We start from the raw sequence: 19536 nt of genomic DNA on the forward strand, positions 1-19536 counted from the left end.
CTTAATTTTTTACTGCACTATGGCGTTTAGAATTTATGAAGATTCTTGTTTTCACACTCATGTATATAATAGAATTCTTGTGAAATAAAGTTTACTTCTATTGGACGTTTTAATTACACAGACAAGGAAGTAGGCCTATCTATTTTTTTTACTACAGACCTATTGAGCTATCTTCTATTGTGTACCAATTGCTTATTTTGATCGATAGGCGGATCATGAAGCCAAACTTATGAATTCAAAAAGTATACTTGCAATGTCTATCAGGTCAATTTATGAAAGAATAGAAGAAAAATCAGCCCACTCTCGCTTCAGAGCATTAAATGAGATATTTTGAAGTTAAAGTGTTTTTTTTTAATTAATTTATTATTGTTATTCATATTCTATTTAACATAATCGATAAAAAAGTTGGAGTGTATAGTTCAGTTAAAAACAACAAAGCCCTTGAAACAAAATAAAACATAAACATATAAACATGATGAATAAGAAAACAAAATAAAACATAAACATATAAACATGATTAATAATTATTAATCATGTTTATATGTTTATGTTTTATTTTGTTTTCTTATTCATCATGTTTATATGTTTATGTAAAACAAAACACAAAACATGATAAATAAATAACAGAATAACAACATTCAGACTACCCCCCCCCCCAAAAAAAAAAAAAAGTTATAGTTTTCTTTTCAGATCGGTTGCCGCCCCGTAAAAAACAATGCCGATTGAAGGAGAGGAGAAAATTACGAAGAAGGGGGAGGGAAAAGGGCAAAACAAAGAAATCGTGTTTTTTTTTAATTTTATTTTAAAGTAAATGCCAGTACATTTTATTTTCTTCAGTTCTGGGGGGGGGGGGTTGCTACTAATTCAATTTTATTTGATGAAGGGCCGTACGCAGCAAGGGGTGGCCAAAATGTATAGTGACGATTGGGAACAAATTGAATCCATTTTGATAACCTTCAGGGACGGAGCCAGCTTTTTCCACAAATTGGGGGGGGGGGTAAAAAAAAATCATCCACATTTCCCTCTTGGCCGTTCGGAGCTCAAAACTGGGTGGGAGAGTCATAAAAGCTGGAGGTTATACTGGTTAAGTACATTTAAGCTTTATTTTTACAAACTATTAAGATAAGGTTTCTCAATGATGCAAGCGCAAAGAGCGATGGGCCTTAATGTGAGAACGGAGCATCATAAATACTTTTTAATGATGAATAAGAAATTAATGTGAGCTGACATTAAAATACTGACCTGAAAGGGACTATATTTGCAGAGAGTTGTGAAGAGAGAACTCATATTACTCATAAATGCGAGAGAGAAGTCCGACAGTCTTTAAAAAAAAAATCATAATTGACTCGAAAAGGGAATATAGCGCTCCATGCTATTATAGACCTATAGGAAAATTATGAAGAAGATTAAAATAAATAAATAATGCGAGCGCAAAGAGTTGGATCAGATATTTTTTTAATCATATTTAAGCCTGGTATGTTCTAAGCCCTTTATGTATAATCATTCAAGGAAACGCATATCCAACAAAATAAAATAGCGAGCGCGAGTTGGACCTAAAAAAGAACACCTTAAGGACTGTCTGTAGGAATTCATGAAGTTATCTCATTAATCAAATAGGTTAAATGCGAGCGCGAAGCAGGAGAGGGGCGGCGTCATCCCTGCCTTATATAAACAAGCTCACCAACGAATAGATATACTTACATCAAACAGCATATTTTAAGCGCTAGTATTCCGCGATTCGGGGGGAGGATTTTAGTGAGGTGTTACCAAGCTAGGCTCCTTTCTCTTATACCTGCCATTAAAAAAAAAAATCCCCTAGCTCTCGAGCGTGTTCTGTGCCACTTTCACCTGTGTATAGGACCCGATTGATGTGTGAGCAAGTGCCCTTTGCCTTGTTGAAAGTGCCCTTTCTCGAATTAGTGCCCCTTTTTACCCAAAAAAAGTGCCCGAGTCTCACGAATGTGTTTGTGCCCCTTTACCTGACAAGGACACGTTTTATGCCGTTAGCAATTAAGCACCCCTTTGCCTTCTTATATAGGTGCCCTTTTTCGCATAAGTGCCCCTTCTTACCCAAGAAAAGTGCCCCTCACGAACGTGTTCTGTGCCCCTATTACCTGAGGACCCGTTTTATGTGTTATCGAGAGCCCCTTGGCCTTGTCTTAGGTGTCTGTTCTTTATATCAAATAAGTTGACCAGGGCCCTGGGAACGATTTTTAAAGTGTGTGCTTATGTAAATGTGAAAAGCAAAAAAAAAACGAAAAAAAGAAAGAAAGAAAAAAAAGGTTTCACTACAAATGGGAAGGTCAATAAATTGGTTCCGAGAAATTTGACAAGCAAAAAAAAAAAGATTTTCAATACAAAACCGGGTGACATTTTTCAATTTTTACACGCCTTCAAAAATACCTGCACCCCGCTGCCAAGATCCATGATTAGTTAAAAACTATTCTTTTTCTGCCCGATGAGCCGCGCGGTTTCTTTAATTAGCGTTCTGCTTCATCATTCTGCAAGTGCATCCTCCCTTTTAAAATATGATTTGCCCCTTTCGCTACTTCTTTTTCTTTTGATAATGAAATTCATCCCTTTTAATATCTGATTAAATGCCCTATTTTGAATATTGAGGAGATCTGGCTACTGATATTCGTTCAAATTCTTTAGGCGATTTGGGCATCTAGTCATTGTTTTCTATCATCAAACATAATGGATGTTTTAGAACAAATGCAAAAAAAGTAGTACTTCATGAATGGAATTACTATAATCAGAAATGATATCATTACTTGCACCTTACATTGACATTTATCATGATGGTTTCCATGCAGGCCCGATAGTGTCTTATTACCAATACGATTTTGATAGACCAACAGTCGAAAAAGAAGCCATACGGAAAAATGCAGAGTAGGGTAAATTTGCTTAGATTTCTCATCCCTTTAGGATTCCTTAGATCATTACCCCTCCGTATTTGTATTAAGTTCCATGAGTCATGTGAGTGGGGGTCACAAGTCTTCCCCCCTTTATTTTAAGATAGTGCCCTTTTCAAAAGAAAAGGTGCATGCCCCTTTTCCCTAGTGCCCCACACTTTCAACTTCGCTCCGCCGCCCCCGATGTACGGGCTATCTCATTGAACAGACAATGTGAGCGCGAAGCGCGAGCGGAATTTTGATTTCTTCTCTTTCTTTGAATCCCCTCTTCTTTCATTTTCTTTTCTTTTGTCTTCTTTATCGTTTCCTTCTCCTATGTTAAGGCCTACTTCTTCTTTCTTTTCCTTTTCTATTCATACTTTTTTTTGCGCCGCCAATAAAGGCAGCGTAATGAGCCAAACAAATTTAGGGGGCTAGATAGAAAAAATGATGAAAAATTTCTACATTTTTATTACTAATGTCCAGTTTTGTAACAGATTTTGACATAATAGTCATAAGTAAAATCATATTTCACCCATCTCAGATGCCATCTGTCTTTCCTTATCTCTGTTTTTTTTCCCATGGTCGTGATTTTTTTTTTTTTTTTTTTTTTTTTTTTTGGGGGGGGGCGGGGGAAAGCGCCCCGAATCCCCACCCAGGGCCCAGTCTGCAACTGTTACGCCACAGGCCCCCCACAGGCACTGAATAAGGGGAGCGGTCGGTTCGAACTCCTATCGTGAAAATAGACAACACGATTGTTGCATACATCGAAATACTATAGTAAATAAAAGTCCAAAAATACATCTCTGCAACAAGCAAGATCGGATGCGTCGAGGCGATCGATGAGATTCACTGCAATGGAGCATGCAATCAGCTGCTGTCCCCTCGTGCACCTGTAGCCTGCGCTCTGCTCGCACCACCACCACCACCGGCACCAACTCCGGCTAGCGCTAGCTGAAATCCGGCCCACACAATTGTAAACACTCCCTTGGATTATACACGCGCTGCTTCAACATGCAGCAGCCACCGCCGAGAAAGGTAAAGTAATCGTCAATTTGATAAGACAATTTGGGATAAATAACTGACGACTAGCCCTATTTCAAAGCGTGTATGCACACATCTACGAATTTTATTAACTTTCATTTGTTTTCTTCTCCATTTTTAGGCGAAAATTGGCCAGGATTTGAAGAACGTACAACATGACCAGTGGGCGAAATTGCAAAGCAAACATCAAGCCGATTCGGACTTATTGGAAGATGTGAGGTAAGTTGGAAGAAACGAAAATAAATTTATGATAAACATGTTCACATTGATATGGCATCTATGGCAGCTCAGAAGTTTGGGGATATCGGTATATCATAACCTTGTTCATTGAATGAGTGGGGGATATAGTATTCCGTCTAGTTTAATGCATTTCATCTATCTATGGAATTTATTTTTTGATTATTTTACAGGGATTTTGCCAAGCAGCGGGCAGCTATTGAGAAGGTTTACGCACAGGTAAGAGAGATTAAAATTTGTCAATTGATCATGTTGTTTTTTATGTTTATGAAGTATTAATTTTCCTAATGAAATTTGAAATTTCAACATTTGGGCTTTCAATGATAACTTCCTAAATAAAATAAAGATGAAATTTTGTCTTATTCAGGTGACCTGGGGGGCGTTTCATCAATAATTTCATCCGACAAGTTGTCAGATCTGACATCTTTCTCTGATGTTGATTGGCTGAGAGGTACTGTTGCTATGGTAACTGTCGGATAAAATGGGACTTGTCGGATAAAACGTCCGACAAGTCCTTTCATGAAACGCTCCCCTGTTCTTGGACCTGCCCTTCTTTACTTGTCCATCTCACCTACATGTACATGTGATGTAGGCATGTAGCTAGCTAGATCTATACGGTACATGTAGCTCAAGTACATGTATGACTTGAACTCGATTGGAAAGAAATACTGTTTTCTGACTGATGATCTGAATTGATTTAATAGTTAATTTGGCAGAGCATTAGAATTCATCATTAAAAACACAGAGAAGGTCTATGCCCGAGATGCTGATTAAATTACTTTCAACATTCATTTGAGATCGAGTCTACATGTTTTAAGCAGAAACGAACCAATAGCGCCATCTCGAGTCCTCAACTACTCATTCCTGGCCAGTTTCCTGACCCATAATGCTAGTGTAGTCTAGCCATACACTATACAGACCCACTTGAATGATAACATGCTAATTAACTACTCTACATTTATACTGCAATAATTATGTTACGTTACCAAGTAGCAAAACAATTACTTTTTCTCTCAAGACATTTTGTTTTCTCTGTACAAATACAATAATATGTCCATTTATGCTCTGTATTATTAGTAGATATCTGAAAAACTTTTAAGACTATGTAATCATAACACTCGGTCAATGAGAGACCACACATACATGTAGTTCACTCCCCCTTTAAATCTTGTTTAGTATTTTTTTTTTGCTACGTAGAGACATTGCTTCAGCCAACTAGGATTTAAAAGAAAATGAATTTCACATTTGCTTGTGAATCCAAGTAGGCCTACATGTACTGTACACCCTATTTTTGAAATGGAGATTGATACAGTTGACAAGTAATACTACATGTATGGTTACATACCTTTACGTTCAAACAATTTATGTAGGCCTACACAGCAATAAATAGTATAATATTGTTCTCATGGTGTTCGTACATGTAAAGGTATTTGTGACCATTAATTTGCAACAATCCAAACTGTACTGGGTATCTTACCCAGTACAACAACAACAACAAAAACCTGTCAAAGCTTTCTTAAAACGTGAGGACAAACTTTTGGTTTACATTTCATATTTTAGCTGTTTGCAAGTACATGTATAGAGTAGATTTGTGAAAGAGGCCCTGGAATTCATAAAAAATGTGATATCAGAACTGATATTTTTCTTCTTCCATGTTTGAATTCTAGGAAAAGATCCATACATGTATCTTGTATCATAGATTTTGAAAGGAATTATGGTGTAATTGCACACTAATAAGCTGAAAAAAAATTTCCATGAAATTATTTTAGACAGCGATCCTTATTTGTAAACTTATCATGTGTAGGGGGATGAGGATAATGCAATTAGGATTGTAGAAGGGACGTCAGATTTTAGTCATATTTCCAGAAGTCCAGAACCATTCTTGTGATCGACGAAAGGTTTGAACCCAAACAGGAAACAAGATTAGCTAGTCAGACAATCGTTAGAATGAGGGTGGAATCACAGTAGAATTTGCAGAACCTCCTACATGTATTTAGTGTGGTGTCAGATAATACAATTTTCTTGAATGTAATGAGGGACAAATTCCAAATTTATGAAGAATATTTGTCATGCCTGCATAGCGTAGCAAGACTGAAGGCACTGCTTTTCCGATTGGGGCAGAGATGGTGGCATTGTCAACATTGAAATCTTAACCAAGGTTGGGCATCAAGGGTAATCAAGCAACACTGATCATCTTGCATGAGTATCAGGTCACATGATCATTGCCAAACTCAAAAAGTCATTTAGGTCAAGATTTTTAAATGTCTTCATAACTGAGAAAGTGTATGACCTTGTTCATGAAACTTGGGCACAAGTTTAATCTAGTATCACTGATCCTCTTGCAGTAGTTTTAGGTCACATGATAAAGCTTTTAATATTGCTTCGGCGCAATGTTTGTCAAATAAATTTTTCTGTCTCTCATCAAGATGGAATACGTACACGTATCTTTAATAATGGATCGGTATTTTTTCGCTTTAATTACTCAATTCAAGTTTTTAATGAAATGATACTTGTATTGTACATACTATTTCGAAGATGAATCAACTCCATCGCAAGAAGAGCGATTCGTGCTCAAGCGAGGCATCGATGCATTATATGGTGACGCCGTGAATAAATAATCCTGAGTGTGTCTACACTTGCGAATTAGCGGGATAATCGGTAAATAGCGTGCTATTTTGCAAATAATCTTGACTTGGGATTGCTATCTCGAGATTAATCCAGCAAATTATCCGATGATTGCTGCTTGCGTCTCCATTTATCCAAATAAGAGATTCAGAGGTTCAGATCGGAATAATTTGGTGGATCAGAAATAGCGCGGTTATTTGAAAACTCGGCTGGTGCAGTTGGACCCATTGTAAGAAGTTCGAACACTGTAGCAGTACAGCACATTGAATCCAATAATTTTATTTGGGTTTACCCGGTACTGTATATTGCTATATAGTGCTATACTAGAGCTTCTGGGCGATTCCATACGTGTCGTACGGGACATTTTGACAACTTCTAGTTTCCTAGCCAAATGCTTGAGCAATAAAATATTCTTTTTTTGTCAATGATAAAGCTATAGTGGGTAGTCATGTGATAAACTAATAACCAACACAAACAATTTGATTATGGGTAAATTATAGGTGAAAATGTTGTGTGTCGTACGGGACGCAGAAATGTCCCGTACGACATGCAACATTTTAAGCTCTAATCCACCTACGGACAACATATTTTTGTTGGTTGTCAATTACCCAGTAGTACTTTGATATTTATACCACAAAGCAAATTGAAGTTCTTCGTTTGTTTGGACAGCAGGTTGAAAAATGTTGTGAAAATGGCTGATTTTTCTAGCATGGAATCGCCCTTCTAATGAATGATGTGCTGACCGGGCTTGTCCCTTAAATTGTTGGTGAACGAAGCAGCAAGCAAGAGGCCACCAGGCCTCATCTGGCTCAGTTGAGAACACCGATAGTTGATTCAATTTAATGTATACAATTCTATACTTTTTTGTTACTTAAGATTTATATTGATATTTTATTTCTGACAATTGTAAGCGCTGTGATACTTTTTGTGTATAGTGCATATAAATAACCGTTATTATATTATTATCATAAACCTTTAGTTTTGGCACGATTTGTATAAACGTTGAAGCTTTCAGGAATCTTGATGCACGCCAGTTCTAAAGAAGTTCAAAATAATTTTTACCTGTCAGATTCAGAAATCTTTGCAAGAATTTTTTTAGTGGCAGTTACTGGTAAGTTTTGTTTGAAGAGCAGCCAGCAATGTACGGTATACATGTATGTGACGGAAGGATGACATCATAGTCGGGTCAGTGGTTCTTGGCACAAATATCCTGCCAGGGGATGATGTCTGTTTGTTATGTAGTGTGGGCAAAAAGAACTTCCCCTCCATTCTACGTCATCTGGGATAAAAGATAGTTTGTACGGTCCCTTTGAAGATTGACCCAATAAACTACACCTGCGTCATGTTTTTTTTTTACTCCTCAAGTTGTAGAAAGTGTGCTCAAGTGGCATTTGAGAAAGTGACTTTTCTGCATCTTTGCATGTAACCACCAAACCATTCTTTTTCCTGCAATCTCATTTTTTGGTGCTCAATACAAAAAAATTACAGATCATCTAATTGCAATTTCATAAAACTGGTATTTATTAAGCCAATTTAATTACAGCAATTGATATAAATATCAATGCTGAATCAACCAATTTTTGATATTTTAAATAAATCTCTAAATGTATGTAAAATTGTAAATCATGTATTATGTAAACTTTGCATTTTGATCACTAGTCTTCAGACTACTGCATTTGTATGTTAATAAATAACTGAAATTGAATTGAATTGAATAAAATGCACATGATTCGATCGTTATTTTAATATTCAAAATGACTGATTATCTGGTTTAATGAAACACCCGGGACCTTAACAATAAAGTTGAATAGACTTGTATTTATGATGCATTATTCTCAATCTCAAGCCAATTCTCTGTCAAACATGTCTGGACAAATGATTTTGTTTTAATAGAGAACTAGAAATAGATGTACTGTACAGTAGAATCTAACGTAAATTATTAATTGCTCTGTCTGACAGACCTTTGGAAATACTGGAATAAATAAAGTTTTTAATAAATGCATTTGTTTGAAATCGTAGATCTGTGGATAAATACAATTCATTTGAAATTATGAATATGACCTACATGTAAGCACTTTCGGGGCAATGTTCTTGAAACAGACTGATAATTAATGTCATTTATTGTGGGATTAAATGTTAAATTACGGGTCTCTGCTTTTTGCCTAGTGCACAATTATATTAGAGCAGAATAGTGTGATCTGCTTTGGATAGTGAGACAGTAATGTAGTAATAGTAGTAATTTAATGTTATCTGTAGGCCAGGTACAAGGTCCATGTTTTAATTGTTTACATACTTGTTCTTTAGCCCTGCTGATGCCAAGGCCATCTGCCATTCCAAGAGTTAGAAACATACTTGATGAAAAATTAACAAACCTACATGCATTGAGAATGAAAGTGCATTTCAATATGGAAGAAGGTATACATGTACATGTTGTTTGCTTCAGTTGCCCAGTGGTACCAGAAAATGCCTTAATCTTTATATGTAATCTGATGTACATGTAAATCTGACATTGCATAATATCCTCATTCCCTCTCGCCCACTCCCTGTGTAAATGTAGGTCAATACAAGTAGGTATACCATACAAGTACTGTAGCCAGGGTAGGCCAAGGGTATCCATGTTTGCTAAAGGTACAAGTTCTACTATTTGACTGATGTTCTGTTCTCAGATATGTATGCATAAATAATGAAAAACCTATACTGTCGGCCTACATACTGTATAACAAGTTTAATGTTATGAAAGTGATGCTGGGACCTTAAAGGACAAGTCCACCCCAACAAAAAGTTTATTTGAATAAAAAGAAAAATGCAACAAACATAACACTGAAAATTTCTTCAAAATCGGATGTAAAATAAGGAAGTTATGATATTTTAAAGTTTCGCTTAATTTCACATAAGAGTTATATGCACATCCTGGTCAGTATGCAAATGATGAGACTGATGACATCATCCACTCACTACCGTTATTTCTTTTGTATTTCATTTTTTAAAACGAAATTATGAAATATTCTAATTTTCTCCTCATTGTCAAGTGAAACAAAAATTAATTCCTCCCTGAACATGTGGAATTAGCATTGTTTAGTACTATATATGGTTCAGTAAAGTTGGTCCTTACTGTCAATGAAATATTGTATAATTAAAAAAAAAAAAAATAAAAGAAATAGTGAGTGATGGACATCATCGACTGTCTGATTTCCATGTCAGTGAAATATGCATATAACTATTTTGTGAAAAATAAGCGAAACTTTAAAATATCATAACTTTCTTATCTTACACCTGATTTTGATGAAATTTTTAGCGTTTTGCTAGTTGGATTTTTCTCTATTTTTTCAAATAATTATTTTTCCGGGGTGGACTTGACCTTTAAATAAATGTTTATGAAAAAAAAGGTGTAAATCTAAATTTAACATCAGCTCTGATTTCTATTTGAGACCTGTTGCATCAAATGCATGCTAGATATAATTTATAAATTATACCATTTAAATGCTGAAATATTGAAATCTGCACTTTAAAGGCCAAGTCTACCCTTGTATAATTGATTTGAATCAAATTAATACAGAAATTCAAACAAAAAAGTATAAAACCAATAATTTCATCAAAATACGTTGTAAAATATAAATTAAAGTAATGATAATTTCCCCAAGTACTGTATGTGAAATGTGAAGTTTCCTCAACCCTTTGGGAAAGGTCACCCACCATGGTTACTATAACCGCTGGTTTACCAAAAAACAAACAAAAAACGGTTACAATTTAAACAAAAATAAAAGAAAAGATAAAAAAGATAAAAAAAAAACAATGTCTACCTTCAAAAATTTCAACCATTCTTTGAAAACATTAAAGAACTCTGTTCAATCATGCTCTGTACTACATGTAGGTCCATGGTTCAACTTCAATGTATCAGAGTATCATAATTAATTGAATTAAACTGTCTGACATTGTTCTGTTGACTAAAGTGTGACATATGGTAAATTGTTCTTAATTGTCTCCATTAGATTATTAATTAATCGTACAGAAACTGTTTTCTGGCTTGGTGCACACTCTATGGGTACGAAAGTGCATTCATACTTGTACATGTACATGTAGAGATTTGCAGTGCTCAAGAGAAATACATGTACATGTACTGTAGGGAATGAAAAGGTTCTAGTACCACAAAGTGCCTACTCCTGTATTATCATTACCCTAGTATCATTACCCCTTTTTAGTTTTGCATGTACCTGTACACTGAATGCACATTCTCCACACCCTAGGGAGTCCCAGCCAGTAACTACACGAGACGCAATTATGTGGCAAATGCAGACAAATACCTGTATCATGCAGTGCTGCTGTGATGGGATTTGAACCCAGAACCTGTGGTTCAAAGTCTGAGGACTTATTCACTGAACCACAACACAAGTTCTACAGACATTGTATCTTCAGGCGTGAGTTCTACAGGAGCAAAAAAAAAAGCAGAAATGTCTTATTTTATCCCATGTGATAAGTTTGAAAAGAAACTGTCAAAATTCTTGCCCACTTTATATTAATATATTAATAGTTTTAGCTTCATTTCACAGCAAATGTCAATCAAATTGAAATTGTTGGAAACCAGACTTCTTTCTAATAGAGTTCAGTTCAGACATCTGTACAATAATTTGGTTTCACTTTTAATCTATTATTCCTCAATGAACATACTCTGATAATCTGACAATTGGAACTAAAGTGTGAATGTAGTTTGAAATTGTAAAAGCCTCTGTAAAGCAGTTTCAATTAATATATCATCTTCTACACATACAGTACAAGCTCTCAAGAGGCAATTTAGTATCAGCCATGTAGTTCATTCAATTATGGTGAATCATATGCTTGTTTCTCCAAGGTTCGGTCATACTTGTGTGGATATATCTCCAACCAATCTTCCAAATAAAAGCTCAAGTCTATCCCATCAAAACTGCGCTTTTACTTAACAAAAACAATGCTGAGAAGTAACTTTCATCAAAATCTGATGTGAAATATTAAAGTTATGGATTTTTGAATTTTTCTAAATGTCACAAAGCAGTTACACACATTTAAATGAGGGAACCAATGTCACCAACAATTTTTTTTTTGGTACCATTCTTTGTTTAAAATGATTTTATAACATTATAATTATAACATGTAGTAAGTCTTGATTCCTGCCTGCACATGTGGAATTGCCATTGTTGCAATATGTTGTGAGTTAATGAAGAGCTCAATATAGACAAATCTGCAGAATTGAAATATTTTATATTTCATATAATAAAAAATATTGAGTGTGTGACCTTATCAACACTCATTTTCATATCAGCTTTGTTTTAAAAATGAAAATATAGTTGTAAGAGAAATGTCAAAATGTCATAACTCTCCTATTTTACATTCCATTTTGACAAAATTTTCAGCACTATGCTTGTTTGATCTTTCTCTAAAGATTAATTTCAATCAATTTTTTTTGTTGGGGTGGATTTGCCCTTCATCTTGAGATTCAAGAAAATGTGTCTCTGTCAGCTCTAGGGGGGGGGGGGGGGGGGTCTAAGTTGAGTGTGGAATGAGACATTTGGCTGCAAAGAAAAGAAACACCAGAATATTCCAAATTTGATTTGGCTATGTTATTTTGAGTGTGCCCTATGTTAAAGATTGCAAAAATCTTCATTACCAATAATCACAAAATTATTCTAATCATATTAGATAATTACATGAGGCTGAATTTCAGAAATTGCAACATATTCATACTGTATAGTACTATAATTTGAATACTAGGGCTTATGTTAAAATGCCAGTCCGGAGATGTGTAGCCTGATTTGGCAGCCCAGACCATAATAAGAATTCCTCTCTATAAATATTTTGTGGCAAGCTTCTTGATTGACGGGCACATACCATTATTCTTGTTACATGATGAAGTGGTTTCCTCTTTGGGACACATGTTTCAGTTTCCATAGCAACAGTTGCTCACTTCCTAGCACATAGCCTGTTGTAAAATCACAACTTTCCGGATCTGTGACTTAGTGGAAGTTATAGGTCAAGGGAAAAGTCATTGGATGTGTGAAAGGTTGTCATCAGAACGTTTGGTTGTTGACATTGATTTATTTTGTGATTTTCATTGTTTGGAAGAAATTAAAACTAAACCCATCAACAATGTGTATATTATTAGTCAATCCAATGAACACTCTTCACATTATACCCCTTTCATACTGCCCTCTTCATTTTTCACCGGCGAACTTCTCAGCCTCGCATTCCTCACTTCCCCGGCGAAGAAAAAAATGTACCCTTTCGCACTGACATTTCTTCCCCGGCGAAAGTCAATGGGCGATTGCAGAACAAACGAAATAAAATTGTAAACATTACTTCCTACCTATTACAAAAAGGTATCAAAAAAATTAATTACAACATATTTTTGAATAATTACGATAAAAACAAACAATATCACCTTGTTTTTATATTTTAGTGCATTTTATACATGTAAAAAGTGCTTTTTAATAAATATTGTTTGTAAAAAAAAAATTATGTTCGAGGGTATCTACTTGGCCATAGCATTCAGCTGAGCTTGCAACTATCGTGCGCGGGATCTCGGTACTGGGGACTTCGGGAGAGAAACAAATTGACCTCTGACGTCATTAAAGAGGAGAAGTTCTCCGGTTTGCTTTCATACTGGCCTTTTCACCGGCGAACTTCGCCGGTGAAACATTTTCGCCGACGAACTTCACCGGTGAAGTTCTCCTGTGTGTCTTTCATACTGGACACTTTCCCCTACGGCTACGCTGGCGAACTTCGCCGGTGAAAAGCGCAATATGAAAGGGGTATTAGATGTGAGATTGTGGCAGGGTGAGGGGTGATAAAACCTCACATCTGAAAAATTTATGGGCAGCTCATAAAAAGCTGTATTTTTAGAATTATGGCAATAGTGGCATCTTCATAACAGTCTCCTAAATTGATGTTCCTGATTTTTTATTTATTTAATCATTTTTCTGTATTTATTTATTTTTCATTATTGTTTATTATTATTGTTATTTTTTTTTTGGGGGGTAGGGTCTTTTTCAGGGGCTCAGTTTTGGGGAAAACAATCCTGTAAAGAAATCATGGAATTAAGTGGTCCCTTTAATAGCATATTTTCCAGAATAATATAAATGCAGTACATAGAATTGTGATTTATTTTTAATACTTCACAATATTTATTTTTTGTATCTTACAGAGTTTACAGAAATTATCCACACAATTTATACAAAAGAGGACATTCTCTTCTCCAACCGAAGGACCGGAAGAACAAAGAGATAGGTAAGTGATCGATTGACTGTTTGTACATTATATAATGATAATAATGTACAATATTTATACATCACTTTGATTCTGCATACTACTACCTCTGTCACAGCCCTGAGAACTTACTATCACCCTTGTATGAGAAGGAGCTTTAATCACAATAGGTGAAATGAGATTAAAGGAGAATGAAACTCTTGGAGCAAGTTAGCTTTTGTGAAAGCAGAAAAATCAAAGAATAAGATCAACAAAAGTTTGAGTAAAATAGGACTAGCAATAGAAGAGTTATGAGCATTTGAATGTCGAGATCACTAATGCTATGGAGATCCTCCCTTGGCAATGCGACCAAGATCTACATGTATGATGTCACAGATGAACAACTCTCCCCTTTTGGACACTGAAAATATACCCCAAAACATCTCTTTTTGCTCATTCTAATCATATGACAAACGATTTATCAATGATATAATGTTGTGAAACCTCTGTACTTGTCCTCTCATAAAGAGAACACCTAACCTTGTGATAGACTCTATAAAAGTGAGAATATAAGTGAAATAAGTACTAAAGTAATGAGGGAGTTGTACGTGTGTGACATCACAGATCTTGGTCGCATTGCCAATAGGAGGATCTACATGGCATTAGTGATCTCAATATTCAAATGCTCATAACTTTCTTATTATTCATTCAATCTTCCTCAAACTTTCAACAATATGTTTCTTTAATTTTTCTCTTTGATATGGATTCAGCTGGTTTCAAGGGTTTCATTCTCCTTTAATTCTTTTGAAGAATGTGGTCATTCATGGAGTTGCATTTACGAAGTACTATACATGAAGGGAAGTTCACCCTGACAAAGCAACAACAAAAATAGCTCCAGAGAAAATATGTGTGAAGGTTTAATCTTCAGATATGTAAATTTGTGATGTCATATGTGAGCAGCATCTCCATATAAGCCATGTATATAAATCCCATTTTTCAGTGGATCATAATCAAGTAATTTTTGCATACGTAGAAGCAGGTATGGAATGTGACTGATGATATTAAGTACATGTAGGCATAAAGCACAAGTAAAATAATTCTCAATTTTCTGATAAAATTGCATCTTAAATGAACAAGGGGGGGGGGGCTGTAAACATACATCAAAGCTATAAATGACAAAAAACATAAATATTTGATGGATTTTGGCCACATCTTTAACTCTTCACCAGTATGTTTCTTGGATTGCTTTATAAAAGCCAACTTTTCACCAGGGCAAACTTCCCCCTAAAGTCTAAACACTCATTGTTTCTTGATTGAGTATTATCGAGAGGGGGAAGGGGCAGAGAGAATCAAGGCGGGGGATTTGAGAGATAAAAGGAAGGGGTATGGATGAGAATAGTTTTCAGGGATGTTTCACAACTTAGAGTTAAGTTTGACCGAAAATCGCACATGTACATGTACATACATGTAGATTCCCAATTGCTTTATGATATGCGTCATTGCATTGACTGGATCGTAATGGGACATTCGCTATATACATGTACAGTATAGCTAATCAATGAGATTGTGCGTTAAATACCTTGTGCGTGTTGACAGTTATTAAAGCATGACTGAAAGTTAAACTTAACTGTTTGTGAAACTCCCCTGGTGCACTAATATATGGTATATGAAAACTAAAAGAGAAAGAGAGGCACTGGGATAAAGAAGTGTTAAGCTTTTGAGAATTCTTGAACTTCCTCTCAGTATAAATGCGGTTTTGTTCTATGGGCCCCAATTGGAGGCCATGTTAATCTCATATAAAGTGTTCAGAGTGTACAACTAGAAAGTATTTGAAATGTTGGACTGCTTCTGAATGTGAAGTTGGTAAATTCATGATCTCAAAATCTCCAATAACGAGTCCTGAAATTCATCATCACAAAATACTGCGTACTGCAGTTCCATGACATTTGCTCCAGCGATAATTGGTCCGCAGTAAATTCAACACACTAAATGGAATGACCAATTCCAACCCTGGATTTAACACTATGCCCTACAGTGTATCCTAAACCTAAATCCTAAACCCAACATACATTTATGTAAAACCTATTTTGTAAACCCTATAGACAATATAAAGCCCTATGCAATTGTTGATGGAGTAAGTGTTGTGTCACCAATATTGCATCAGGCTCTTCTTTATAAATGTCAATGAAATGTACTTTTTATACTTGACCACATTGTCAAGTGTTTGCAGCAAAAACAAATGAGTAAAATATTGTTTTTAAACTGGTTTAGTGCATGAGCTCATCTGATATATCACAATTTTTGTCTCACCTGCATAGCAGAGTGAGACTATACAATGTAGGAGCCGCTTTTCCGGTGGCAGCGGCGGCGTCAACACCAAATCTTAACCTAAGGTTAAGTTTTTGAAATGACAGCATAACTTAGAATTAGTATATGGACCTAGTTCATGAAACTTGGCCATAAGGCTAATCAAGTATTACTGAACATCCTGCCTGAGTTTCGGGTCACATGACCAAGGTCAATGGTCATTTAGGGTCAATGAACTTAGACCATGTTGGGGGAATCAACAACAAAATCTTAACCTAAGGTTAAGTTTTTGAAATGTCATCATAACTTAGAAAATGTATGGACCTAGTTCATGAAACTTGGACATAAGGTCAATCAAGTATTTACTGAACATCCTGCTTGAGTTTCACGTCACATGACCAAGGTCAAAGGCCATTTAGGGTCAATGAACATATGAATTTCATGGTTCAGTTAAGCGATCACCCGTCAGCGCCGCCCAAACTCACAATTATCATAACGTTACGCCTATGGGAAAAATCGTGAATTAGTCGCTTACTATTGCGATAACATAATATCATGTATGAAAATCGCTTTGGCAGAACCAGATCTAAAATCCCCAACATTTTCTCATCCCCATAATATATTTTTTAATCAATTTTGAAATAACTAAATTTCGTCAATATTCACATATTTAAAGTAACATTTTGCTCTATTTCCCCCTTTTTGTGCGCGATATGTGTGAAATTCGCTTGTTTTTCTCACTTAGGGGGTTTTCATCTCAGTGTTACTTGAAAACGGTAGCAGACGAACCTTTGGTAGCACCGCCAAAATAAAGAGTCTTACTTCAGCTTTTTCCGGATATAAGGGTCATTTGGATTGGATAAAAGTTCATCCCGTCACTTTTCACGTCTAATCAGATGTTCCCTTAGAAGATTAGCCAAAACAGGAAGAAACCGCGGTCGCGATTACTACACACAAAACCTATAGCGTGTGGGCAACTAGTGCAGTGGCTGGAAACAACTGTCATTTTAATGGTTAGCAAACGCCACTTTTTCTCTTCATTTTTTAATTTGAATATTACAGACATGAAAAATAACATCTGTAGAACGAACAGTATGAATTAATATCGCATTTAAATAACGTGCACTTCGTTTATTTGGAAGTATTCACAACCCTTCACACGTATTAGTTTTGTTTTTGTGCCGTGGCCTGTGCAGCTGAACGGTCAGTAGACTGTACCAACGGCAAATAGGGGTGTTAAGTACCCGTCTAGTCTGGGCCGGTAGCACTTACGAAGTTACGGTGCGTGTGAAAGAATATGAGGAATGTGCAAGAATGTGTCTGTACTGTGACAGTGACACTCCATGCACTGGATTGTCCCGTACATAATCAGTATTGTTTACACAGGGCAAAACACCCTCTTCTTGTTATAATGGAAGCGTCTGCCCAACTCTTCGCCTTTGCTCGCTCTGCGTGTTCACCCGCCCTATGCGCGCATATCAGCTGTGCGCACAGTTGGAAACCGTGTATTTTAAGGTGATGTTAGCTGGACAAATTGGGCGAAACAAATTCATATGTTTGGCCAAATTGGGGGTATCTGTTGAATTACCATCATAACTTTGAAAGTTTATGGATCTGATTCATGAAAATTATAGACATAAGAGTAATCAAGTATCACTGAACATCCTGTGCAAGTTTCAGGTCACATGATTAAGGTCAAAGGTCATTTAAGGTCAGTGAACTTTGGCCAAGTTGGGGGTATTTGTTGAATTACCATCATAACTTTGAAAGTTTATTGGTCTAGTTCATAAAACTTGGACATAAGAGTAATCAAGTATCACTAAACATCCTGTGCGCATTTCAGGTCACATGACCAAGGTCAAAGGTCAATGAACTTTGGCTATGATGGGGTATCTGTTGAATTACCATCATAACTTTGAAAGTTTATGGATCTGACTCATGAAACTTGCACAAAAGAGTAATCAAGTGTCACTGAACATCCTGTGCGAGTTTCAGGTCACATGATCAAGGTCAAAGGTCATGTAAGGTCAATAAACTTTGGCCAAATTGGGGGTATTTGTTGAATTACCATCATAACTTTGAAAGTGTATGGATCTGATTCATGAAACTTGGACATACAGTATTGCTCGGAATAAAGTTGACACTTTACCGCGCTCTACCGCGTAAGTCGATGGGAAATCGGGTCGCGCGCGATTACCACCAGCAAATTCCCATCGGCGGGAGTCGCGCTCTGAGAGAAATTACCACGGTAATGTACCACGAGATTTTTAAATGAAATTAAATGAAAATCTCGTGTATTACCGCGATAATACCGCAGAAGGAGGGACGATCTTCTGTCGAAGAGATATTGATTTGATAATTAATAAAATGTCACCATTTGGACAACTCACATGGCTCGAATTAGCCCTCCTGACTTGCCGCGATGTCTCTCTCGAAATTACGATGTACAGCAACAACTTATTGCCGTAAGATGCCGTCTCCTCGAAACCCAAACAAAAAAAGATCAGCTGTTGAGCTTTGCGCGAGTGCACAATTTTAATACACGCTCGTGTCATCGCCCTCAAATTTACATCTTTCTGAACTTCGTTGAATGAAAGTCAGGTCGAGATGAGATCATGTACTTTCTGGGATAAGTAGTTAATAGTTATAAGAAAATGGAGCATCCAAGATAAGAAGGGACAGAGTCGAGCAAGAGAAGGAGAGAGCGAAAGATACGAGAGACAGATGGAGGGGGGAAATGATCAAGAGAGAGAGAGCAAAAGATAATGGAGAGAAAGGGGGGCGGGGTGGCTAGATTTTAAAAAAGCAAGAGACGCCGAGGCTGAAAAAAACAGACCTATTGTTTATTTCCTTACATTCCTTTATCGTCATTCTCTTACTTTGTTTGCAACCAGAATGATTTAATTTCATCATATTTTCAGTGCATTATTGCCAAACATTCTTCCGCCATTATGATATAAGGAATGATAAACTCCTTTTTTTCTCCCACCACTCGATCCAGTCACACAAACACAAGACGTACAGGGCTTAATTTGATTGCAACACGAATGTCCTTGACTCATGCTAAATTACAATCAGTGTTCTTTTCCCTTGTTTCCTCATATTTTATTTTTTATCGTTTTTGATGTTGACATATTTCCATTTGACCCATGTCTCACTCTTGAATTTCTGCTCTATCGCTATCTCAGCTCACTTCTCCCTCGATCCTACCCTGTTT

General features: G+C 36.2%; 1 protein-coding gene across 1 annotated transcript; it reads left to right on the plus strand.

Annotated features, from left to right (window-relative positions):
• The first annotated feature begins 3690 nt into the window (after window positions 1-3690).
• Window positions 3691-14073, plus strand: LOC129260032 (F-BAR and double SH3 domains protein 2-like). The gene is made up of 4 exons (XM_054898128.2): window positions 3691-3932; window positions 4060-4157; window positions 4349-4394; window positions 13972-14073. Exons 1-4 carry the CDS (start codon window positions 3909-3911, stop codon window positions 14056-14058), a joined length of 255 nt encoding a protein of 84 aa, XP_054754103.1. The 5' UTR covers window positions 3691-3908; the 3' UTR covers window positions 14059-14073.
• The last annotated feature ends 5463 nt before the right edge of the window (window positions 14074-19536 follow it).

This window comes from Lytechinus pictus, unplaced genomic scaffold (genome assembly GCF_037042905.1).
Source record: "Lytechinus pictus isolate F3 Inbred unplaced genomic scaffold, Lp3.0 scaffold_19, whole genome shotgun sequence".
NCBI classification, from domain to species: domain Eukaryota; kingdom Metazoa; phylum Echinodermata; class Echinoidea; order Temnopleuroida; family Toxopneustidae; genus Lytechinus; species Lytechinus pictus.

What these genes read in the sequence shown, in the direction of transcription:
- LOC129260032 (XM_054898128.2), top strand. Translation starts at nt 3,909, where the DNA reads ATGCAGCAGCCACCGCCGAGAAAG. An exon ending in AGCAGCCACCGCCGAGAAAG is followed by an intron (nt 3,933 to 4,059) that starts GTAAAGTAATCG and finishes CTCCATTTTTAG; the next exon opens with GCGAAAATTGGCCAGGATTT. An exon ending in GACTTATTGGAAGATGTGAG is followed by an intron (nt 4,158 to 4,348) that starts GTAAGTTGGAAG and finishes ATTATTTTACAG; the next exon opens with GGATTTTGCCAAGCAGCGGG.